Source organism: Anabrus simplex, chromosome 6, assembly GCF_040414725.1.
Source record: "Anabrus simplex isolate iqAnaSimp1 chromosome 6, ASM4041472v1, whole genome shotgun sequence".
Classification (NCBI taxonomy): Eukaryota; Metazoa; Arthropoda; class Insecta; order Orthoptera; family Tettigoniidae; genus Anabrus; species Anabrus simplex.
Window position 1 is genome coordinate 259082746 of NC_090270.1, and position 26844 is coordinate 259109589.

Genomic DNA, 26844 nt, shown 5'->3' on the forward strand with positions numbered 1-26844 from the left:
ATAGCCATAGATCTTTCCAAAGCCTTTGATAGAGTGGAACATGGAATATTATTAAAGAAATTGGAGGGAATAGGATTGGACGTAAGGGTTACACGTTGGATAAAAACATTTCTAAATTCAAGGGTTCAGAAAGTCAAAGTAGGAAATAATGTATCTCAGGAAGAGAAAGTTTGGAAGGGAATTGCACAGGGTAGTATAATCGGTCCGTTACTTTTCTTAATATACGCAAATGATTTAGGGAACAATATAACATCAAAAATAAGATTGTATGCGGATGACATAATTGTTTATAGGGAAATAAACAACATTGAGGATTGTTCAGAATTACAAAGGGACCTTGAAAGTATCCAACAATGGGTTGAAGAAAATAACATGAAGGTTACCGGAGGCAAATCAACTGTTACAACTTTTACAAACAGGAGCTTTAAAACTGAATTTGAATATACTTTGGATGAGGTAGTTATCCCAAAAGATGGCAAGTGCAAATACTTAGGTGTGAGATTTGAAAGTAATTTGCACTGGAAGGGTCATATTGATGACATTGTTGGGAAAGCATACAGATCGTTACATGTCATAATGAGGCTACTTAAAGGATGCAACAAAGAACTAAAAGAAAAAAGTTACTTGAGTATGGTTCGTCCATTATTGGAATATGCAAACAGTGTTTGGGATCCTCACGAAGAATACCTAATAAAAGAAATAGATAGTGTGCAGAGGAAAGCAGCAAGATTTGTAACAGGGGATTTCAGGAGAAAGAGTAGTGTATCAGAAATGTTAAAGGAACTTGGGTGGGAAACTTTAAGTAAGAGAAGGGAGAAAACTAGACTTATAGGATTATATAGAGCCTATACAGGAGAAGAAGCATGGGGAGATATCCGTAAGAGGCTTCAGTTGGAAAATAATTATATCGGCAGGACTGACCACAAACATAAAATTAGAAGGAATTTTAGCAGAAGCGATTGGGGTAAATTTTCATTCATTGGGAAGGGTGTGAAGGAGTGGAACAGTTTACCAGGGGTAGTGTTTGATCCTTTTCCAAAATCTGTACAGATATTCAAGAGGAGAATAAACAGCAACAGAGAAAATAAATGAAGTGTTAGAGGGCATTCGACCAGTGCAGGTTATTGTAAATTTTAAAAAAATGTGTGTGAATAAATTAATTCCATCCCCTGGTCCAAGGAGTTTTGACAGCCAAAGTAGGGGACTGCCTGTAGGGGTGAAGTACAGTGGGGACTTCGAGGGCCCTGGGACCGCTACGGTAGCTGTGAAGGCCCTTCAGGAACTCTCAAAAGTGGTGGCAAAAGGGGCTCTGGTTAAGACGCAGCAGGTCGTTATGTTACTTAGGATCCAGAACGGGTAAAAAAAAAAAGTAAATAAATAAATGCAATGTAAATATTAATCTTATACCAGTTGTATAGTATCATTTGTAGTAATTCCACATACTGTATATCAGTTGACTATATTTGTAAGTAGTACAGGAGATATTATAAGTAGAATTTTGTAAACAATATAAATTTATTAAGGATGAGCTGTATGTTTAATAGAAAACATTGTTAGCGTAAATTGTATAATACTGTATTATAGGAAAATTTTCTTCTCTTGTTAATTTAATATTTAGTGCTTGACAATAATGTATTTTAGTGTACCATTTGCCACCGAGGTAAACACCTCATTTGCAAATAAAGAGATTTTGATTTGATTTGATTTGAAATTTCATATAAAAAAACAGAAATAATGCCAACCTTCCCTGTTACAGCACCAACCATTACCTCAGCCAATACTAAACAAATTAAAATTGTGAATAAGTTTAAATATCTTGGTGAAATTATAGCTTGGAACTCCAATGAAAAATCATCAATAGAAAGCAGAACATTTAAGTTAAAAAAAGCACAACGAATTACATGGCAAACGTACAAGAAAAAATCTCTTTCAATAAATGCTAAACTTCAACATTACTGTTCCATCATTAAACCTGCAGCGACTTATGCTTGTGATACACTGCAAAAGGTTGACAGAAGGATACTCAGAACAATCATTAATAAAAAACATCAGGTGGATGGACAATGGAGATTATTGCCTAATGCAGGGGTTTATAGGGAAAGTTAATCTATAATAGATACGATGAGAAAAAGAAGAATTGCCTTTTTCTGTCATCTTTCTAGATTAAATGATAATAGGATAATAAAACAACTATTTAATTACTTTTGGAAAAGTAAAACAAAAAATAATTGGTTTAAAGAAGTTTAGAATGATTTAGAAGAGCTGAATATTACAATGAAGCAAATTGAAAATAGAGAAGAAAAAAGGATTCTCAAGAGCAAACAAATAAGATTGTCATTAAAAACTGTACAACACAAACAATATGTTGTATATGATGAAGAAAGGGCAGCGAGGTCAGCCAGAATGAAGAGGTTTTGGGAAAGAAAGAAGATGATGCAAGCTAAATCTTCAGTTAATTCTTTGTTAACATAAATGTATTTGGGTTTGATTTAAGTGCCCCAATGTGGGCGTAAACTATGTAAATAATAAATAAAAAATAAAATAATAATACTAACAACTACTTTTTTTTTTGCGCTAGTTGCTTTACGTCGTACCGACACAGATAGGTCTTATGGCGATGAAGGGACAGGAAACGGCTAGTAGTGGGAAGGAAGCGGTCGTGGCCTTAATTAAGGTACAGCCCCAGCATTTGCCTGGTGTGAAAATTCGAAACCACGGAAAAGCATTTTCAGGGCTGCCGAAAGTGGGGTTCGAACCTACTATCTCCCAATTAATGGATAGTGGCCGCACTTAAGAGACTGCAGCTATCGAGCTATCAACCTTTCACATATCATGTATTGCTTCAATACTTCAGTCTGGAATAGCACACTAAAAATCCAGAAAGTTGGCCATGCGGTTAGGGGTGCGCAGCTGTGAGCTTGCATCCGAGAGATAGTGGGTTTGAACCCCCACTGTCGGCAGCCCTGAAGAGGGTTTTCCAATGGTTTCCCATTTTGACATCAGGCAAATGCTATAGCTGTACCTAAATTAAGGCAACAGTCACTTCCTTCCCACTTAGGAAGGAAGGAAGGAAGGAAGGAAGGAAGGAAGGAAGGAAGGAAGGAAGGAAGGAAGGAAGGGGCTGTTGCCTTAAAGTACAGTCCCGGCATATTTGCCTGGTGTGAAAATTAAAAATGGGAAACTATGGAAAACCAGCCTTAGAGTTGCCGACAGTAGGGTTTTAACCCACTATCTCCCAAATGCAAACAAACAGCTAAGTGACCAAACAGCGCAGCCACTCACCGGTCCTTTTTAGCTCACATAGAAGAAATTATGGTAAGAAAGTGTTAATATTTCATAAGTCATGCACACAAATAAATATATAAATACAGGGGCATAGAGAAGGACCACCCATATTTTAAAAAATTGCTGCTTATAGTACAGCGTGATAAATGCCTACATATTGAGGTGATTAGTGTCTTACAGTGAAGAGGAACAACGGGAGACGTTTTTACACACCTTAATACATTTCTGTATGTGCCCCATTTTATCAATAATCAGTCTTTTGCCTCGTATGCTGGAGCATGTCTTGAGTGACAGTTACAATGGCAGCAGTGATCCTTTCTCTGAGATGCATTTGTAGTTGGTATGTACGTATGTAGGTATGTTCAGTCCTCAGCCCTAAGGCTCGTTGGATCCTCAACAGCTGGGTCATCAGCTGTCATAGATGGCCTAGGTGTCACTGAAGAGGCGTACTAAGGAAATGAGGAGTGAGATAGTTTCCCGTTGCTTTCCTCATCAGGCCAGAAGTTGCTATTACATATAAGTCTGCCAAGCTCACTGAAATGCATGCACCAACAAACCCTATGAGCAACAGTTCCACACCATTCATAGCAGGGACTGGCTGCATAAGGAATGGCATTACTATCATCGCTCATACCTGTCACTTTCATATTGTCAAAGCCAAGGATAAGACTGAACACATCAATGAAAGCAACAAAATTGCTCTAGAGAAGACATAGCACATACTAAACACTAGGTCCTGCCGGCAAATGTATTATGTAGTTCAAGTGTCCGTAATTTATACTTTGCACCCTCGATCTTTCAGTATTTAAGAGCGGTTAGCTAATAATAATCAAATTCCTATATCTCAATAATTGCAATTAAAGTCCCTGGTGTAGTTTTGACAGATTTTGGGAAATTATTTTAGACCTCCTCTTATTTTTCAGCATTTAAGGACACTTATTCTCTGTCGCACGGGGTAGGAGTAGGGAAAATAATAGTAATCCTGATTATGATGCTTGTTTAAAGGGGCCTAATATCTAGGTCATCGGCCCCTAATGTTATGAAATGAAATTACAAATTAAAAGTCCAAAATCCTCCATTGACCAGAATTTAAACGTGAGGATGAAGAATGAATGAATGGATATGAATTTAAAACAATCAGTGGAACCGAACCACAGTACCTCACATGCACAGGAGCTGGCATAAAAAATAGTATTGCTGACCAAGGGACTGCTTCTATAGCACGATTCTGAAATGATGCTTGTAGTCGAAAGGGGTCCAAAATCCAAGTCAACCCACATAATGGCAGGCTACTTATCGCTAGGAAAGTAGAACCATGGTATTCATCATGTTGCGGTACTAATCAAAAGTAGCATAGACTCGCGGCATTCCACACATTATGGTTCTACTCACAGGTAATGGAATTCGCACATGGTATACAGACCTATGGTGTTTTGCATATTGCGGCACCATTTACAGGCAACGCAAACCCATGGTGTTCATCACGTACGTGTACTAACCACAGGGACTCGCACTATCCCGTGGTGTTCCTCATATAGTGGGTACTAATCATAGGCAAGCCAGAACCATGGTATCGCTCACACAGTGCTTCTAATCACAGGTACTGAAAAAAAAAAAAAAAAAAAAAAAGGCGTATGGCTTTTAGTGCCGGGAGTGTCCGAAGACAAGTTCGGCTCGCCAGGTGCACGTCTTGAATTGACGCTCATAGGCAACCTGCGTGTGGTGATGAGGATGAAATTATGAAGACGATACATACACCCCGCCCCTGTGCCAGCGAAATTAACCAATTAAGGTTAAAATTCCCGAACCTGCCAGGAATCGAACCTGGGACCCCTGTGACCAAAGGCCAGCACGCTAACTATTTAGCCATGGAGCTGGACGGTACTGAAAAAGCTGGCAACGCACTTTTTTGCTACTAATTACAAACATATTTGGTACCTAACATAGTGATACTACGCGCAAGTAAAAGCGACCCATGGTGTTCCCCGGGTGGTGGTATTAAACACAAGTAGTTTCATGGTTCTAATACAATCATCCCTCGGTTGCCCCTTTCGACTGGCAGGGAATACCATGGGTGTATTCTTTGTGCATCCCTCACCCACAGGGGATTGTGTGTTTGGTCCGCGAGAGGTATTTTATTTCTCTCAAGTCCACCGGCAAGCCGGTTAGGACCCCCCTATCCGCCACCTGGGAGTATCACCTCGCCCCCTGCTACACCAGCATAGTAGGCTCGTGGTAATAGTAATCCACCAGCAGTAATAAACACACAACCAAAATTTAGTTCAATGTTATAGTGTAGATACATTATACTGGATAGCATCTTGCCTGTTATATTCGTGTGTATCTTTACGTACAGTAACCATTTTGATACTTCAGCATTTAACTAAACGGCAGTTTTAGTTTCAATTATAGTAGGATAAAATAGTACTAATAATTTTCATTTCTTTTTTAGCTTAGTAATAACCTATTGTAAATAGTGTAAGACTGAACGTAGTTTAAAAATTATTGTGGTGTATTGTAGTATCTTATTAGAAATTAGCGTGCTTAGTCTGTTACTGTGAAATATTTGAGTAGGCCTACTTAGTAGAAGTATCTCTAGAAACACTGTTACTAGAATTCTGTTGTTGTAATAGGATAGGCTCAACTGCAGTTTAGAATTGTCTAATTCTTGTGTATTCCTTTCGGTATTCAGTAATTAACAACAGTTTTCATCCTGTTAGGGTGTTATTTATTTTATTATTTAGCGTTTGGCTTATACAGACAATAGCAGTAATATATACATACATATTTACAAATGAGAAAGTAATTTGTGCTTCACAATTGAATATCTAGTTCTTCAATCCAGCATACAGCATCTGGAGTTACCAGCAGGAAGTCAACTTCATCACCGTGATAGGCTCGATTCTTGCATTCCCTGATAATATGATGAATAGTCTGGTGTGGAGCTCTGCAGTCACAGTCTGGATTAGGTAGCTTTTCCACTTATGGAGAGCGGCTCTGCATCGGCCATGTACTGTTCTGATTCTATTCAGGGCAGTCCAGGCCCTGCGTGGTAGGTGGGATCGGCCTGGAAGTCTGGGACCTGAGAAGAAGGTATGAAGGCGCACATCTGTTACTGCTTCCCATTGACCTTTCCACTCATCAGAAGATTTAAAATCCTTAACAACCATGTCAGCAGCATCGCGCAGAGTTGGATGGCGTGAATTTAGTCTATAAAGATTCGAAAGTGGCAGGTCACTATGCACGGGTAGACTAGGATTTCTGGAGATCTTGTGGAATTCCTTCATAAGGGCATTAGATTGGCGTAGGTCAGGTGGCATTATACCAGTTAGCAGTGGAAGCCAATGAATGTGACTGCACTCGATATGATGTGCATTGTGGTATTAATCTGGGTGTCAACAAGCCTTGCATAATGACTGTTGAACTAAAGTTGACAATACTCAGCATACCAAACCCAAGGCTGAAGATCGCAAGGTGGTTGACGAAGATCCCCAGGTAGTTCCACACAGTTTATGGAGGATGCTGTTTCAAGACTTCAACTTTTGTATTAAATTCAAGACGTGTTGTTTGAAGGATAGTGTACGGTCTAAAATGACACCAAGGTATTTTGGGTTCCAATTATGATGAATTCTGCCTCACATTTGCCAAACGATTATTTAAATGGAAGCAAGACACTTCAGTTTTACTAACACTGGGTTGAAGTCTCCAGATTTTGAAGTCATTTTCCAGTAAAGACAGGTTTTTGGTCAGAATCTCTTCAGTTGTCTCCATTACATGATCTTATACTGCTAGAGCCAACTCGTCAGCATAGCAGAATTTTCTGGATGAAGTGCCAGGAATGTGAGAGAGATATAAGTCGAACAATAATGGTGAGAGAACTGATCCTTGGGGCAATCCGTTGCTTAGCTTCCTTTCCTTGCTTATCTTGTTTCCGGTGATTACCTGAAACTTCTGATCACTTAACATGTTGTTAACCAGTTGAGCCATCGTTCTGCATGGTATGATACAAAGAAATTTGTAGATAGTGTCAAAGGCAGCAGTAAGATCAACAAATGCTACAGATGTTTTCAACTTCATTTGATATCCTGCCTCTATGAAGGATGTAAGGGACAATACTTGGTTGCAGCAGCTACGCCCTGGTCTGAAGCCTGCCTGTTCAAATGGAATATGCTCTAGGATTGAACTACTTATTCTGTTATATGGGGTGTTTGGAAAAGGACTCCCTAGTTTTAATGTGTCCTAGAATCTTTACGAAGTGACATACACTATTCTAGTTTGTGGTGTGTGATTCATCAACTCTCCAAGTTTGGCTCCCCTGCAGTTGGCAGGTCTGTTTGACCTTGAGAAGGCACCAGTGCTGTTTGCTTCCTCTGTTCCCTCAGTTCAGTCCAAGTGTGCAAGCAGTACAGAACAGAGGGAACAAACAGCAATGACGCTGTCTCAAGGTCAAGCAGAACTGCCAACTGCAGGGGGCCAAACTTGGAGAGTTGATGAATCACACACCACAAACTAGAATAGTGTATGTCACTTCGTAAAGATTCTAGGACACATTAAAACTAGGGAGTTCTTTTTCAAACACCCTGTATATCAACCTTTCAAAAAGTTTGTAGCAGCAGCTAAGAAGGATGATAGGTCGACAGCTTTCTACTTTGTTGGTGGGTTTGCCAGGTTTCAGAATATAAATTATCTTCGCCTTCTTGAACTCCAATGGAAGTTGATCCGTCAGCAGGATGTCAGTGAAGAACTCTGCCAACCATTTCTTAGCATATCCTCTCAAATGAATCAGGAATTCTGGATGGATGCCATCGAAACCAGGTAACTTAAAAGGTTTGAGGTCCTTCAGTCCCATGTCAACCAATTTACATTCTTACAGGTCTGTGCTGGCTATGGGAGAAGGCATCAATCACTTTTCTTATGGCATTGATTGGGAAGCCTCTTTCATTGCAGGTAACAAAACATGTCAGGATTTGAATCCTTGCCCCAAGCAGCTGACCTGAAAGTACCTTGATCTTTGGCATCGAACACTATAGTTCGGTTATTATGAGTTTCGACTTGACGTTTGAGCGCTGCCTTTTGGCAGAGGGTAAGTGAATTAATCAACTGCCAATCGCTCCAATGATGAGCGTGTTAGATTCCAGTTCCGGTTAGCAGTGTTGTTGATCTGTTGTTTACTGTAACCATGTGCTATCAGCTGTGGGTTGTATTGTGCTCAGTTCTTTTGGCGGTTTTTGTGTGTCTTTGTGCTTGGTTGTTCGTTTATATTTTGTGGTGTAGAGTTTATTGATTTATTGTTTAGTATTTTTTAATAATATAGTGCATTGTATTGTAGTGAATAGTGTGTAACAAGGTACAATAGTGATCTAGGCCTAGTTTATACAGTAGCTTAGTTTAATATTTCGTTCTGTAGTTATATAGTTGGTTAATTTTAGACCGGTGGGTGAATTTCATATTCTGTCATGTTGACACCTACGTCTACGGATGAAGCTCCCAAGAGAAGAAAGCCGCTCGGATGCGGTACTCCACTACGAAGCCATTCCGGGAAATTGATTGCAATTGCCATTTTAATGCCAGAGAACTGATTTGGGCCCAAGTGAAGGGTTATGTAGCTGAGAATAACCGACTCTTCACAGATTAGGCAGTTGACTTATTTTTGAAGCCGTAGGCCGTATAAGTGTGGAGGACTGGAGCAACGTTGTAAGACACACGAAATCAGAGATGATTCAAGGTTGGGAGAAATAAAGTCTCGCAGACGATTATGTTGAAGACTTTATTATCTCTTTAGGGTCAGGTGAGAGTGAAACCTCAACAGACGATGACAATGCCGATAGTGACTCAGAATGAGTGGTGTGTTCCCTTTGTAGGATTATTTCCTTCCTTAGGGGAAAATGAATCTAACAGCAACGCAAACTCTTCTATAGGATGAGTAGAAATTTGATTTTCTCACGTTTTTAGATATTCGAGCATTGACATTTTTATCTTGTAGCCCTTTCTTAAATGTGTTGTGTATTGTTGTTCATCTTATGTGAATTAAGTACGTTGCTACAAAGAATAACTGATTATGGACATATTCCAGTATATACATTTCCGTTTGTGTTGTGTATCGTAAATTAGCTGTTTGTATTCATAGCCGTTTGGCACCACCGTCTGACTCCCAGTGAACTGTCAAGCTGAAACTCATAAAAATGGAACCGTAGAACAAGATTGTTCACTTCAGCTCATTCTGCAGGCATGCTTCCATTTTCATCATAGTCTAATTATTTCCAAAATTCATGATGACGAAGTCCCCTACATAAATTGCAGTTTGTACGACAAAATCGGACCAGGGTGTCTTGGATGGCTCATAAACATTTGTGATAGTGATATCATGCACTTGTATGACAACTGTATATCTTCCTTCACATTAACAGATATCAGCGAAGCCTAGTTTAAGTTGCTCCGAACATACGTAGCAATTCCATATACCTTTTGATAAGTTGCACCAAGAGCAGTACATCCAGGAATTTGACCTCTGCTTTGGAATATTTCTTCACTGGAAACACGAGTTTCCTAAATGGCGGCAATATTGATGTTATTGTCCAGCAGGAATTTCGACAGGTAACACTTTGCCTTGATAATTCTTTCGACATTCAGTTGTAGGATTCTGTTAAATGGACCAATGTTTCTCATTAATGAGGTCTGATAAGAACTGTTTCTGTTGTAACTGTTCACTCTCCTCAGCTTCACACTTCGGGAGACAAAAGTTAATAGCTGGGGACACATGAATATAAATATAAACTATATGTAGCTTGCCCACAAATTGCCACGCAAATGGAATATCAATTATCATTCCATGGTTTCCCATTTCTTTATGTATTGTTTGGGCGCTAGCTTTACAGTTTTAAACAAAACTGTACAGCAAAATTTATACTGAATAGCATACAGACTTATACTTAAATCACAGAGGTAAGATTTTAAAAAAATTAACCGTTAAGTATCGCTTTGAGAAAGAAAATTAATGCAATATCTGGTCAAATGAATTTATTAAACAAAGAAATGAGATGAGTCAGTAAAGTTCCTTTTAGCTTGGAGGGAATTAAGAATTTAACGTTACTATAATTTTCTGTTGCTTGCATTACCAAATTGTGGCTCACTAATTGTAACTTCCGTTGAGGTAATCTGTATTCCGTGATTACTCGTTCCCCTTTTTTCGTTGTAGACTGGCTCCATGGATATCCTTCCTTCCTTCTGCAGTATGGTTTGGGCTATCTAGACTAGCACTCCCTAATTGCTTAGTCTTTATATTAGACATTGGCCCTATGCTTGCGAAAATTGATCACCGCTGATCTTAGGAGGAGAAAATTCGGTATTATGAATTTTTCAATGTTATCAGAAATCTCAATCCAACTTAGCTATTCTCCTGATACAATACAGACTTGTACCAAGTACCGTAGACTTGAACTAATGTAGTTTTTCGTCCAAAATATAAAATATACTACAAGCCGTATACTTATTTCGTCTCACCCTGACCCGAAAGCATCACAGCAGCTACGTACTGTATCTTGAAGCAACAACTCACTGTCCCGAAAATAATAATTGTGTGTTTCTGGATTGCTCCGTGCGGAATAATATACACGAGCCATCCCCTCCCTAGGTAACTGCTTCATACCAAGTATCTTTACAACGTAGCATCGGATTCGTTGATCTCATATCATATCTTCCCTCTCTTCTTTCTTCACGTGTAAGCAGTATGTGTGTCGGTGATGTAGTCTCGTAGCTTTCGCTAGCCTTGCACGCGGGCCGCTGTATAATACTTTGCTCATGAGTTAAACCCAGTGAGTCATCCAAAATTTCCAGCGTCAAGAATAACTTTTCCGTGTACACAAGTATGAGATGAAATGATACAAACTCTGTCTCAACATATTGACCATATTTACAGTACATAATGAATTCCTATCTTATAATATAATAATAAGTGATGTTCTAGTATATGCAGTATGATTCCAAAAGCCTTCTCATTCACAACTGACTGAAGTTAAAATAACAGGTCTTAATGAATAATTGCCCATGACAGATAATTTTGATATTGAGTGATATCACGTAATAGGACTATAGAATAACATTTAATATGGCTGGAGAAGCCTGGACGGTTACACTGTTAAGGCGTTGTAGCAATTAAATTTAGTACGTCTACGTAGTATTGTAGTAGTATATTAATAACCTTATTGTTGTGTGATCTTTGCATACTATCCTAGACAATATGTCTTCCCTTTCATTTTTTTGTTGCACAGAATAAATTATTTTCTTTCTTCTCTTCATTATTCCATAAAGAATGGCTATAGGGGGCAAGTGTAGGAACTGTGGGTGTGGCCAGGCATTAAGGAGTATTAGGGAGGAGTTGGAGAGTTTGAGGGAGATAATGAGGATTCCCACAGAGGACAGGAAGGAAGGCAGGCCTCCTTCAAAACAATGTGCAGGATACAGTAGGTTTAAAACAGGTATGGGAAGGAAAGGGGGAAATCGTAGAAGACAGGTGGTCTAATGTTTCTTTCTTTTTTTTTTGCTAGTTGTTTTACGTCGCACCGACACAGATAGGTCTTACGGCGACGATGGGACAGGAAAGGGCTAGGAGTGGGAAGGAAGCGGCCGTGCCCTTAATTAAGGTACAGTCCCAGCATTTGCCTGGTGTGAAAATGGGAAACCACGAAAACCATTTTCAGGACTACCGACAGTGGGGTTCGAACCTACTATGTCCCAAATACTAGATACTGGCCACCCGCACTCAAGCGACTGCAGCTATCGAGCTCGGTGGTCTAATGTTTCAAGGGGAAGGACATGACAGGGTAAGGGCTCTATTCAGGACAGGTGCCTGAGAAATCGATACGAGTCGCTGTAGGTAGAACAACTGAGGGAAGATGAACAGGGAATTGTTGCTGGGAAGTGTGGAAGTACGAGGAAAAGAAAATGTAGGAAAAATAAATGTAGAGTAGGGGATAGGAAAAAACAGGTGGAATAGGGTCATGGGAGGGAGAAAAGGGAGGAGGAAGTTTCTTCCGCTGCCGTCAGGGAATATAGGGCAGACCAGGAGGGTAAGGGATCAAATGACGTGGGCAGGGTCGAAGCTCCGGTCATGGGGGGATTCCATTGTTAGACACGTGAGGAGTGTGTGTGTGGAGGAAAGAGAAACAGGGTAGAGTGTTATCCAGGAATTAGGTTAAAGCAGATGCTGAGGAAAGTAGAAGAGAAGGAAGAGGGAAAGGAGAAGGTGGTAGTTTTTCATGTACGGATCAACGTACGGCAAGCACGTATAAGTACCAACATAGTTGGGGATGTGTGGGATCTGGTAAATGCAGCACAGGTGAAGTTTAAGGATGGGGAGACTGTAATCAGTGGAATACTGTGTACAAGGCATACTGACTGGAAGTTGATAGGGGATTTAAACAAAACTATGGAGTAGGTATGCAGGAAACTGGGAGTGAGAATTCTAGATCGTAATGGGTGGGTAGGAGATAGGGATCTGTGCTCAGTTGGCATTCACTGTCGGCAGCCCTGAAGATGGTTTTCCCTGGTTTCCCATTTTCACACCAGGCAAATGCTGGGGATGTACCTTAATTAAGGCCACGGCCGCTTCCTTCCCACTCCTAGCCCTTCCCTGTCCCATCATCGCCATAAGACCTACCTGTGTCGGTGCGACGTAAAGCAAGTAGCAGAAAGAGAAATCCCAGTGGTACGTATAAATTAGGAAAGTTGTTTAGAAGGGTTATAGGGAGGTATAATCAGGGAAATGAGGTGGTCTAGTGAGCGGTGATAAGGGTACGGGGATCTGGAAGTCAACTAGGAACAACACAAGAATGTAAGTGTTGAATTGTAGTACTGTAATGAAAGGAATAGAACTAAGTAATTTAATAGATATATACCTACCAGATACTGTAATAAGAGTTGAATCATGGCTGAGAAATGATATAATGGATGCAGAAATATTCTCACGGAACTGGAGGGTGTATCGTAGAGATAGGATAGGAATGGTAGGAGGGGGAGTATTCATTCTCGTGAAAGAAGAATTTGTAAGCTACGAAAAAGTTAAAGACGACAAGCACGAAATTCTAGGGGTAAGGCTCATTTCTAAAGATAATAGGCAACTAGATGTCTTTGGAGTGTAGGCCTACAGATCGGGAAAAGGTAGCACTGACACTGATTCGGATTTATTGTATTTAATAAGATAATCAGCTATGTGGGAAACAATGTGGAAAGGAACGCGATTGTAATGGGTGATCTCAATTTACTAAACGTCAATTGGAAAGGCAATGCGAATGACAGGAAGCATGACCAACAAATAGCAAATAAGTTAATATTGGAAGCACAGGAGATTCAGAAAGTGATAGAACCAACTAGGGAGAAAAATATTCTGGACCTGGTGCTGGTAAAACTAGATGAGCTCTATAAAGTAATAGATGGTATTAGTGATTATGAAGCTGTTTTTGTCACAGTTAAAAATAAATGTGATAGAAAGGAAGGTCTTAAAAGTAGGACTATTTGGCAGTATCGTATGGCTGATAAAACAGGCATGAGGGAGTTTCAAAAAGGAACTCTGATCGGTAGAAAACAGTAAGAATGTAAACAGACTCTGGGATGGGTTTAAAGCAATTGTTGAGGAATGTGAAAACAGGTTTGTACCTTTAGAAATGAAGAGACTAAGAAGGAGGTGCAGGTTAAAAAAAAAATTTAAAAAAATAGAAATGGTTGTGTGAGTAAGGAAAAATTGAATCTAGCAAAGAGGTCAGCTGAGGATAACATGATGGCAAGCTTAATTGGCATTCATACAAATTTTAGTGAAAAATGGAAGGGTATATACAGTTACTTTAAGGCAGAAACAGGTTCCAAGAAGGGCATTCCAAGAATCATTAATGAACAAGGGGAGTGTGTATGCGAGGATCTTCAGAAGGCAGAAGTATTCAGTCAACAGTATGTAAAGATTGTTGGTTACAAGGATAATGTCCAAATAGAGGAGGTGACTAATACTAAAGAAGTAGCCTATTAAAATTTACCTATGATAACATTTACAATAAGATACAAATGTTGAAAACTAGAAAAGCAGCTGGAATTAATAAGATTTCTGGGGATATACTGAAGACAATGGATTGGGATATACAGGGTTAGTCAAAATTATGTTAACACTCAAATGGACATAACTCGTAGAGATCAGAAATACTTTATTGAAATGTATTGTAACATGCATTATGTTGTATTGTTAGATTTTCAGTTGTTGCACAGCTGATCAATGCAATGTCTTCAATCTCTTCTGTTTTTAGTTGACACAATGGCTAACCGACTGACACTAGAGCAAAAAAGCTGGTCCGTTATTGGAGATTATAAATTTCCCAGCTAACTCATTCCTGGTTGCAAGCGTTTTGCCCCAGTGTGATAAGTTGGGTATGATGGAAGTGTATGGTTTGCCGACTCGTGTCTGTGGAAAGTTTAGACAGCGATTTGCATGTGACCCATCTCTATAATAAACAATAATGGCGACAGTGCACTTCCTTGCTTGAGACCTTTTTCTGTATAAAATGTTTTTGAGTCACCACTCCCCACTTATTCACTGATTTTACTCTCATGATTAAGGCTCGGAAGTTCATGCCCTAAAAAGCTAAGAAATATGCATGGAAATATGCTCTTAAAAACTTGAAAATATGACAATAAATAGGCAATATTAAAATGAAAAAAATGGCAGTAGACAAGTCAGGTTATTGATAATAATTAACTTACATTTATTCTTTGGAGGTTGAAGCAGAAATGGTCCTGCTGTCAATGCTGAGTGATGAATTGTAGTTCACAACCATCACTTTGCACAAATTTTCAATTGAAAACCATCGTCTATTGTCTCGCAAGACACTTGTGTAACGTGAAAAACTTTTTTCCACATCATAAGATGTTATTGGGGCATATTCAAATGATGATAACTGCTCCACAGAATGAGGCAAGTCACTTGGTGTGATGGACGGTTTTCCTTCGATAATGTCTCGGATATCGCACAACTGTTTATAACCAGATTTTTTTTTTCTTGAAGTTGCATAATTTATTTTTTCTTTCACTTTTTGTCCCACACTACCAGGAACAGAATTTAGATTGGATATATTTTTTTCGAAAACAGTAAGCATTTCCTTTAAGGGAGATCCTACAGCTTCCAGTGACATGGTGGTTGGTAAAAAAGAAGAAAATGGGCAATTATAAAAACAAGATTCTCTTCTAACTCAATGTCTGACAGAATATTTTGCACTGTTTGTATTGATGCAGCTTCATTCGAGTCCAATGAATCAACAACCTCTTTGAATACTTCTATGTGCTGAGCGTAATACAAAGCTGCATCCAGCCATGTTCCGCATCATGTCAACACTGGGGGAAGTGGGATATTGGGTGCTGTTGATCTAAACAACTTGACTCTGGAAGGAGATTTAACAAAAATTTTCTTTGAACAGGCCACAAATCGATCCACCAATGGGAAAAAATTGCGTATCGTCTCAGCAACGCGATTAAGAGCATGTGCCAAACAAATTATATGAATTAAGTTAGGAAAAATGCCTTTCAGTGTTTGTCCTGATTTTACCATATAAGTACCTGATTCGGTAACAAATAAAAGTAGCCGGTCGTATTTGATTCCAGATGGCCATAATAATACTGTGTTACGGTTACATGGTTAGTGGCCAGCAGTTCACACACGTAAGAAAATATATCGTCTTTTGTTCCTTATTTAAGGCGCCCACAATTACATTAGCAATAAATCGGCCCTCAGAATCAGTGGTTTCATCAATAGACAACCACACAAACTGATCCGCTAATTAAATTTGTAAATTTGACAATACATTATTGTAACAACGTCCTATGTACGTCTTACGCAATGTACTTGCTTCAGGCACATGTTGAGTGTATTTGGCAAGAAAATGTTTTAATGCGGGGTTATGAATTTTTTACAAGGGAATATCAGCAACTAAAAATGCTTGGCACAAGTCTTAAGAAAATTCACTAATCCTACTTCCTAGACACTAATAGTTGTTTTTGAACAGGCTCTTTATTTGCGAGTTTGCTAGTTAAATTCTCCTTATGTTTTGGTGTGTTTATGTGTTGAACTATTTGAAATTCTTTCTCACTCCCTATAGTTTTCTCACACGCTCCACAGAATATGAACCCTATTATCTATAGATATGAAGTCACCTGAAAATTTCTTCTGTAAATTAGTTAATCTACAATTCAAAGTTGCCCTTATTTTCAGTATTTAAAGAAATTTTTAACGGACACTTTATACACAAAACATAGTTTTGTCACAAACAGTTCACAACAGCGCTACACGACTCAACGGACAGCCAGTCAACAGTGATGGTAGATGATGAAACGGGATTCACTGCGTGACAATTCCTCACCACATGACAAGTTGCATCATCATGTGCAACATTACTGCCAACATCAACCAGATGAAAAAGCTGATTAAAAAATACTGTAAAAGCCATTAAACAGATTAAATATGCCTTATAGGCGCTCAAATATTAAAATATGATGCATTTAGCAAAATCACGAAAATATGTAGTAATCATCATCATCATCATCATCATCATCATCATCATCATCATCATCGGTTTGCCCTTCCAGCAAGCCAGGTAGGATGTTTGAAAACTAGCATCTTCCAAAGTTGCCTATTCAAAAACATTTCATTGTCCAAGACAGATTCCCAATTCCATCCTCTTCTTTCCACGTCTTCCCTCAGCTGGTCCACCCATGTTCTTCTTGGTCTACCAGCTGGTCTTCTACCTGTTATTCTCTTTTCCAAATAAGCACATAGTAACCTTGTGCTATTCATTCGTTTAACATGCCCAAACCATTTAAGTCTAGATGACCTAAGTCTTTCCTCCATAGATTCATTTAGACCTAGGTTAGATCGGATCTCATCATTTTTCACATGATCAAGTCGGGTCATTTGGAGGGCAGTTCTAAGAAATTTCATTTCACAGGCTTGAATCCTACTACAATCCTTTGATGTTAGTGTGCAGATTTCCAGAGAATATGTACATGGGAATGAAATATGACTTGTACAGAGTCATTTTTGTTCTTTGTGGGACCTTCTCATCCCATAGTAGGTGTCTAACGATACTCTTAAAGTTAGAGCCTTTGGTTACTCTGTTTGTTATTTCTATCACAGCTCTGTTATTACTAGCCATTACACCTCCTAAATAACTGAACTGGTGTACTATTTCAACTTGGTGGTCCTGTATTTTTATGTTGCATTCTGTATTATGTCTGCTGATTTTCAATGCTAGGTTTTTGATGGGTTCAATTTCATTCCATAATCATCAAACTTCTTACACCATGCATTCAGTTATTTTGCACTCCCTCCTCTGTTTCATCCCATATTGCCACATTGTCTGCAAACACCAGAGCCTGAAGATCTTTACCATATTACCTTTTCCTTTTAGTTCCTTTAACCCATTGAGCCCTGCATATTTGTTGGATTGAAACTGCATTGGCGCTGGGATTATTTTGGAGGAAATATAGTGTCGCTTCATATCGTGAGGAATTTCTTCCTTACACGACCATTAAAGATTTAAATATATATGAAAACAAAAGGCTTTCCTGTGGAACAAGGAATACAGTAAAACATTTTATTTTATTAGCATCACAGGACCGTACTCAGTCCGCCTGCTGAGCTGTAACACAGTCTTCTCTTTGCACTTCCTCTTCGATTTCCACATCTATTTGTTCTTCAGGAGCATTGCTCACACTAGTACTAATATTACTACTAATTTCACTGAAAAAAATTACATTTCTAATCATCATTACTTACTAAAAGGGGTTATATATCAGTAAATATCAGTTCTATACTGGCAGCCATCTTGTTTACAAGCGAGTCTCAAAGTCTAGAGATAGCGCACTTCAAACTAATATTACCAAGTACACTATCGATATATATTAGCAAAGAGCATATAACATTGCAAAGAGTCCCTACACAAATCACAAATGCAACTCACTCTGCCATCTCTTGAGGAAAAGTTGAATTACGTAGTAAAACGACACAACGCAACAGTTCCGTGGTCCGGCATTTGGTCCACCGTGACGAAGCACGGAACGGTTCTGTGGCTCGGGCCCAATGAGTTAAAATGGTATCCATAACTGCTATGAATAGAAGAGGTTATAAGGCACTTCCCTGTTAATAATAATAATGTTATTTGCTTTACGTCCCACTAACTACTTTTTAAGGTTTTCGGAGACGCCGAGGTGCCGGAATTTAGTACCGCAGGAGTTCTTTCATGCGCCAGTAAATCTACCGACACGGGGCTGTCGTATTTGAGCACCTTCAAATACCACCAGACTAAGCCAGGATCGAACCTGCCAAGTTGGGGTTAGAAGGCCTAATTTTTTATCTGATTTTTGATATGCTCTATTGGTGGAAAAGAATCTAATTCCCTTCATGGGAACTTAGAATTTCCGTCTGAGCCACTCAGCCCGGCGCACTTCCCCGTTGAACTCCTTTGGTTGTATTGAATCATTCAGAATGACCATCTCCAATTCTGACACAGCTTTTACAATTAGTATATAACTTTTGGATCTTCCTAATAAGGTACTCCGGTACACCAAGTTTTCTAAGACTTTTCCAAATAGTTGATCTAGGAACATTATCATACGCCTTTTCAAGGTCCATAAACACAATAATTAGGTCTTTTCCTCTTTCCCAGTGTTTCTCTGCCAACATCCTCAAAGCAAATATCAGATCTGTTGTGCTTCTTCCAGTCCTAAAGCCATGTTGTTCCTCTTCTAATATAGGCTCTAGTATATCCCTTACTCTGGCTTCAATGATCTTCTCCATAATTTTAAGGCCATGTGGTAAGAGGGTAATGCCTCTGTAATTTTCACTTTTCCTACTACTCCCTTTCTTAAAGATAGGAACTATCACCCCTTTTGTCCAATCTTCAGGTATTTCGTTATCCTTCCATATTGTTCTGAGAACTCTACACAGCCATTATATTCCTGGCAGACCAGCAGCTTTAATCATGTCAGCTGTAATTTCATCAGCTCCTGCTGACTTACCACTTCTCAACCTATGGAGAGCTTGCTCTACTTCTATCCATGTAATTGGGATATCTTCCTCTATTGTTTTCTGTCCTACATCCTCAACAGAGATCTTAGGGCCATTTAGGAGCTTGTCGAAATACTGCCCCATTGTATCCGTGATCTCTTTCATATTGCGAACTATATTCCCATCTGCTGTCTCCAGAGCTGTAATAGCTTCTTTATCTGATCTTTTACTTTTTACTATTCCATATATCATTTTCATATTCCCTTTACTGTCTTCTTCCAGTTTAGTTGTAAATTCTTTCAAACTTTTCTCTTTTTCTTCCCGTACAATTCTCTTGACTTCCAACTTTCTGTATCTATATTCCTTTGCCATCTCTTCCAATTTATTGTTGTTTATTTGGTCGCTGTTGATTCCTCTGTCAGACTTAGCCACATCAAGAAGTTTTTTGGCTTTATTCCTTTTCATTATGGCTTCTTCCACTATCATTCCACCAAAATGTTCTTTTCTCTCTCACTCTTCTGCTTTTTCTTCCACATATTTTACCTGCACTACCAACCAGACTTGCCTTAAAATCATTCCATTCTTCATTACCTTCCTTTGTGTCTTATTGGTATTTTAGTTCTGATTTCCTCTTGAAACTGCTGTTTGACTTTCACATCTTTCAATCTCCAGTCTTTAATTTGTGTTTTTTTCTTCTTGTTTACTTTAGTAATAGGTTTGGTGCCTTTTAGGTCTGCAATGAGGAGTCTATGGACACTATCAATGCTCTCACTAGGTATCACTTTTACATCATGCACCTTATCTCCACTTGACTTATCTCTGATGATTAGATCTATCACTGATCTATATTGACCATCCCAGCTGTATCTCGTTATCTTGTGGCTATCCCGTTTCTGAAACCACGAGTTCTTCACCAGAAGTTGGTTTTGTGTACATAGATCAAGTAGAAGTTCACCCTACTCATTTCTATTACCAAATCCATATTGACCAATAATGCCTTCATAACCTGACCTATCAGTTCCTACCTGGGCATTAAAATCCCCAATTATCATTATGTTCTCTTCATCAATGATGTCCTCCAGTTTTTCTAGGAAGCTTGCTTTTTGGTCATCGCCACAACCCTGCTGGGGAGCATAAAATTGGATTACAGTTTGAGTTTCTCCATTTAGGCATATTTTAGCTTTGATTAATCTCTCATTGATGAAGGAGACATCTGTTACACTATCGATGTCTTTATGGAGTATAAAACCAACTCCATTCTTCGCCACTGCAGGATTACCACTCCAGTATAGCCTAATTTATATCCGTCCTCTGACATTCTTGTGTTGCAACCTTTCCATTTGGTTTCACTTAGCCCTAGGATGTGAATACGTCTACGGTTCATTAAATCCGTGATTTTGTTGCATTTTCCTGTTAGAGTCATAAAGTTTAAGGTTACAATCCAAAGCTTGTTTCTATGATCGATTCTTCTCGTGCATCTTGAATGAACATCGGACATGGCATCTTCATTAGTTCCAAGAGTACTTGAAGTATTGTCGACATTCAAAATATGTTTCTTTCCAAGGCTCGTTTCTGTTTTAAAAGCAACTGCATTGTACTCCTGTACTGACTTGCTAGGCCTAACGTACTCGAGGATTTTCTTTCAGGGTGGTCTCCTAGCCTTTGGCAGTCCCCTACCTCACTGCAAGGCAGCAGTTGATGAATTTGTGTTATTTCCCACACAAAGGTCTCATCTTATCCAACCTTTCAAGGGAAAACTCCTCTGCTTACAGCTATTGGTTTTCCCTTAGTTTGCCTGGTTTGGTATCGGCCGCCAGTCACAGGTAGTACCGTCTAATGTTGCATACAATAGCAGAATATATTCTGACCTGACATGGGTTGAAAATATGTAGTAATATGCACCATAAAAGCATGTTCAAATTATTGAAAATTCCATAATTTGTGCACATAATGTATAAGCATACATTTTTAACCCCTAAAAAAAAAAAAAAAAAAAAAAAAAAAAAAAAAAAACAATTAACAAACTTCCAAGCCCTACTCACGATAAAACATTTTTATCTTGTTAATTAATGATTTTGGTACATTCCTTTTCATTAGGCATTCCCATACACATTTTCTCTTAACTGTATCATAAGCTTTGTCCAAATCCAAAAAATACGAAGATGATTTCCTTGTTCCTTTCCAGATATTTTTCCATTATCGTTTGCACTGTAAATATCAAGTCTATTGTTGATATCATCATCATTTCCCTTTATCCAGCTGTAGCCAGATAGGGGCAAATATGGTTTCTCTCCACTTTCTTCGGTCTTTCCACCACTCCTCCAACACTGTGTCCCAGTCCAGGTTTCTTTCTATAATACTGCGTTGGATTGTGTCCTTCCATCTCAATCGTGGTCGTCCACGGCCTCTCCTTCCTTGGATTTGCATTTCCATCACCTTTTTTGGCATTCTTTCGTCACTCATTCGCTTTATATGCCCAAACCATCTTAGTCGGCTCTTCTCTATTCTATCATTCATTTTTTCCACTCCAATTTCTTCCCGGATTTTCTCATTCCTTATTTTGTCTCTTCTACTCTTCAGTATCATACTCCTCAAGAACTTCATTTCGGCTGCCTGTATTCGACTCTCATCCTTCTTTGTCATTGTCCAAGTTTCTGCTTCGTAAGTTGTTATGGGTACGTAATACATCTTGTACATAGTATCCTTTCCTTCCACTGGCACATCTTTGTCCCATAACATGTTTCTCACACTTCGATAGAAACAACTTCCAGCCTGAATCCTCTTATTAATCTCAGCATCCAGTCTAGCATTCTCCATTAATGCACTCCCCAAGTATTTGAACGTTTCCACTACTTCCAGGGGCTTGTCTGCAAGTCTAATTTGACCTTTCCCTTCTTTCTCCCCTCTAGTCATAACAAGAGTTTTACTCTTTTCTACACTTATTTTCAATCCACATTCTTCAATCTTCCCATTCACCACATTCGACTGTTCTTGAACCTTCCTGTCGTCTTCTCTCCAAATCACAATATCATCTGCAAATAACATCATGTTCATTTCTCTTCCCCCATATGCTGCTTTTGCTGTTCTCATGATGTCATCCATTACTATTGTGAACAGAATTGGTGATAGAACACTTCCCTGTCTCAGCCCACCAGATGTTTTGAACCAACTTGTCCTGCCAACTTGTGTTTGCACGCAACTACAAAATTCCTTATACTATGCCATGATAATTTTTATTAATCGCTGTCCAATTCCTTTTCGCACCAGACTGTCCCAAACTTTAGTCCTGGGACAATGTCATATGCCTTTTCAATGTCAATGAATGTCATCACCATATCATTCCCGTACTCCCATTGCTTTTCCATTAGTTGTCTCATAATGAAAATGGGCTATATTATTGACCTTCCACTTCTGAAACCTAACTGATCTTCCTGTATCTGATTCTCAACTCCCAACCTTATTCTACTTTCCAGTATCCTTTCCATTATGTTAGCAATATGGGATATTAGAGTAATTCCCCTGTAGTTCTTCAAAACTCTCTTATCGTCTTTCTTGAAAATTGGGATGATTATTCCTTTTTGCCAATCCTCAGCGACCTCCTTATTCTCCCAGACATTCCTGAGAACCTGATATGTCCACTGCAGGCCTACAACTCCAGCTGCCTTTATCATCTCCACTGAACTTTCATCTATTCCAGCAGTTTTTAAATTCTTCATTTTTCTTACTGCCATTTCAATTTCATTCATTGTAATGTAATTTCTTTATCCATTTCTTCAACTAATTGCCTTTCCTGGTCGTCCATTGAATGACTGTTCAGCAGCTTCTGAAAATACTCTCTCCATCTATTTCTTATGGCTTTGTTAATATTATGCCACCTTCATCCTTCATAAATCTGGTGTTTACTTGATCTCTCTTTTTGTTTCTTAAGATACCATACAGTAATTTCTTGCTGCCCTGCATATCATCTCTCAATTTCTGTGTGAATAAGGCCCAGCTTTTCCTCTTGTTGACGTATTTGGTCTAAAGCCATACTGTTCTTCCTCTAACTGCGTTTCTATTATATCCCTCACTCTTTTGTCTATGACTTTCTCCATTATTTTTAGCCCATGTGATAATAGGGTTATACCTCTATAATTTTCAAATTTTTTCCTATTTTCTTTTTTTGAACAGTGGTACAATGCTTCCTTGTTGCCAATCTTCAAGTATCCTTCCATATAGCATTGAGGGGTCGGTATAGCCATTGTAGTAAAATGCTTCCTGCTGCCTTAATCATAGCAGCATTGAATTTGTCTTTTCCACTTGCTTTACCTTTAGTCATAGCTTTCACTGCCCTTTCAAGTTCCAACCATGTTATCGGGTTCTCTTCTTTTTCTCCATCTATTATTTCCATTTTCTTATCTCCTTCTTCCTCCAAGAAGTCATCCTCATTATAAAGTTTTTCAAAATACTTTGCCATCACCTTCTGAAGACCGTTTTCGTCCGGGAGATATTGGGTTCGAACCCCACTGTCGGCAGCCCTGATGATGGTTTTCCGTGGTTTCCCATTTTCACACCAGGCAAATGCTGGGGCTGTACCTTAATTAAGGCCACGACCGCTTCCTTCCCACTCCTAGGCTTTTCCTGTCACATTGTCGCCATAAGACCTATCTGTGTTGGTGCGATGTAAAGCAAATAGCAAAATAATGTGGCCCAGATATAAAGGACCTAAAAAGAGAAAATATATACAAAGATTACTATCAGTCAAGTGATAACTCGAAAAGCAGTGATTCAGATCACAGTGAAAACCAGATTGTTCGGGCTGAAGGTAAGTTGATATTAGTGTTATAACTATCAGCGTAACAAATTGGGTGAAATTCCTTGATTTATACCGTACTACAATTACAATGATCCATCATATAGGCTGAGTACTGACTAGTTTTCAATTATTCTATTACAGCCATAGAAACAGTAACCCGCACTAGTATCATAGAGGACGCAACAACCAAGGTAAAAGCCTCCCATGGCCAGATAATGCACCATTAGGTACTGATGGCATCAGGGAGTGGGATGTAGCAGACTGGGAAGATGAAACCTGTGGTTGGATTGTTCGCCATACCCCATTGAAAGAAATTCCAGGACTTACTCCATATTCAAAGCAGCATGTTTGTGATGACAGTGTAACGAGTGCGTGGCTTCTTTTTATTGCTAATTAGCAGGCGAGTAGGCCATGCGGTTAGGGGCGCGCTGCTGTGAGCTTGAATCCGGGAGATAGTGGGTTCGAATCCCACTGTCAATAGCTCTGAAATGGTTTTCTGTGGTTTCTCATTTTCACACCAGGCAAATGCTGGGGCTGTACCTTAATTATGGCCACGGCCACTTCCTTCCAACTCCTAGGCCTTACCTATCCCATTGTTGCCATAAGACCTATCTGTGTCGGTGCGACGTAAAGCCACTAGCAAAAAAAGTCATAATAAAAAATTATTGCTAATTAAATACTGAAACTCATAAAGCAATATACACAAACAGAGGTAAAATGATAATAATGAGTAACTGTGCGTACCGAGAACGAAAATTTAATAATTTCAATAGCGATCAAAATGACCGCATCGGCGGTTATAGGTATATAATATATTCCAGCGGTTCTAGTGTTAAGGTTGTTCTTGAAGTCATGTTGTTTTATAAACTACATTTTTCGTTCATCCTGTGGCTGCAGAATCACAAGGCTGTCAAGAGAGCTAACATGTGAACAGGCTACATATGGGATAAACAATCATCCCTTAAACCACACCAGCAACTTTTAAAGACTGCCTCTGAGCTTAGTTAATTGTTACTGTGAAGCATACTTCAAGGGGAAATTGTAATCAATTGAACAGAAATTGGTAATTGGAGGCAATCAAAGGAATGCGGGACATGAAAAATGTTTTCCCCACACACAATCCCGTGAAGATGGTTGCTTTAATCATGTTATTATGACAATTCACTTGCAGCCTGGTGCCATTACCAAGCTTAGGAGATATCAGATTTTGTAGCAGGACTTTCAGACCGAGATTGGGAGGTGGAAAATCTAGTGGACTTAAAGTGTGTGAAGGAACTCCATAGGGTAGTGAATCAAGTCCTCTATCTTCACCACAGAGTCCACAGACTTATATCTCACCATCCGAGTAGGAAGTTTGCCCAATAAGGAATCAGTCAATGCTTGCTGCGGTGTCGTTTTCAGGAGTGAGTATAGCTCATTTCTTAAGCCAATTCAGCCCGGGTGTCAGTGCCGTGCGTTAAGACGGAGTAGAAAAAACAGGACCTATCTCCCTTCATGGCTACAAAACTGTGAGGTAACGGTGTGCACATTAATGATGTCCCAACGTAAACAATCAACACTGCCCCATTCCAGTACTGAAAAGGAGGTAGGGAATGAAGGGGTAGTGTTGAAGGTTAATTCAATACCAAAAAGGAGAGGAAGGGAGTAAATGGGTAGTGCTGAAGGCACAATGAGTGTATTCCGTCGCAGCCTACATTTTGTTATACTGCAACACTGTAAGATGGCTCCTATCTTATCACAAGTGAGTCGAGGCCATATTATTTGCATGTGGAAGGCTCACATGGTCTCCCAAGCAATAGATGATGCAATACTATGCAGTCTTAAGGCAGTTTGGAGATGGGTAGAAATATGGCAAGAATGAGGTGAAGGAGGATTGGTAGATCATAGGACACATAACAAGGTTCCTAGAAGAACTAATCTGGAACAGGATGCTGGAATCGTTCCAACTATGGACAATTCTCTGTTTGCGACTATCGGTAATGCAAATGCCGCATTGGAATTGCCAGTAAGCTGGACTACCGTGAGTCGCCGACTCCACATTGCAGGTATTCACAATCGCCGAGCTATCCACAGAGAACTTTGTGTAGGCTCTGCACTACAAGAAAGTGTTACTCCATGACAAGAACGGGAAATTACAATTTGATTGGATGAAAAAGTATTTTGCTCCAATCCAGGTAAACAGCTTCATGTGGCGTATTTGGGTGGATAAGTGGTGCTGGTCCAGGAGAGCTGTTAAGAGGTCACTCAAGATTTGACTGCTTGTGAATATGTGGGCATTTTAGGTGCCATTTTTCCTAGTGTAGAAGAAGTTACCGTTATCAAGTTTGTGCAAGATAACTGCTTTGTTCACACTGCACATGTAACCTAAGCTTTCTTCTAACAGCATCCTGTCGTTCACGTGCTTGACTGGCCTCCGAAGCTGACTTAAACATAATAGAACATGTTTGGGCAAGAATGGTAAACACGTGGGTTCCAGGTCAGGAGAGGACAAGAGCGCTGCTGTTAATGCACTGCCATCGAGTTTGGGTGAATCTAAGAAATGAAAAAAAAAAAAAAAAAAAAAAAACCCCATGGCTCAACAGCTCCGAAGGGCCACGGCCTACCAAGCGACCCCTGCTTAGCCCGCAGGCCTGCAGATTATGAGGTGTCATGTGGTCATCAAGACTAATACTCTCTGCCATTATCCTTGGCTCTCTACACCGGGGCCGTCATCTCACCGTCAGATAGCTCC

General features: G+C 39.4%; 1 protein-coding gene across 2 annotated transcripts in view; it reads right to left on the minus strand.

Annotated features, from left to right (window-relative positions):
* LOC136876418 (protein LZIC) overlaps positions 1–26844 on the minus strand; it is a 195782-nt gene that overhangs the window by 142344 nt on the left and 26594 nt on the right. Inside the window, exon 1 of one of the 2 annotated variants that reach the window (XM_067150378.2) lies at positions 15025–16426. The exons of the other annotated variant lie outside the window; for it this stretch is intronic. Coding sequence (XP_067006479.1) covers positions 15025–15026 — 2 coding nt within the window. The 5' untranslated portion in view covers positions 15027–16426. Of the gene's footprint in view, positions 1–15024; positions 16427–26844 lie in introns of those variants that run through there. 2 annotated transcript variants of the gene reach the window in all.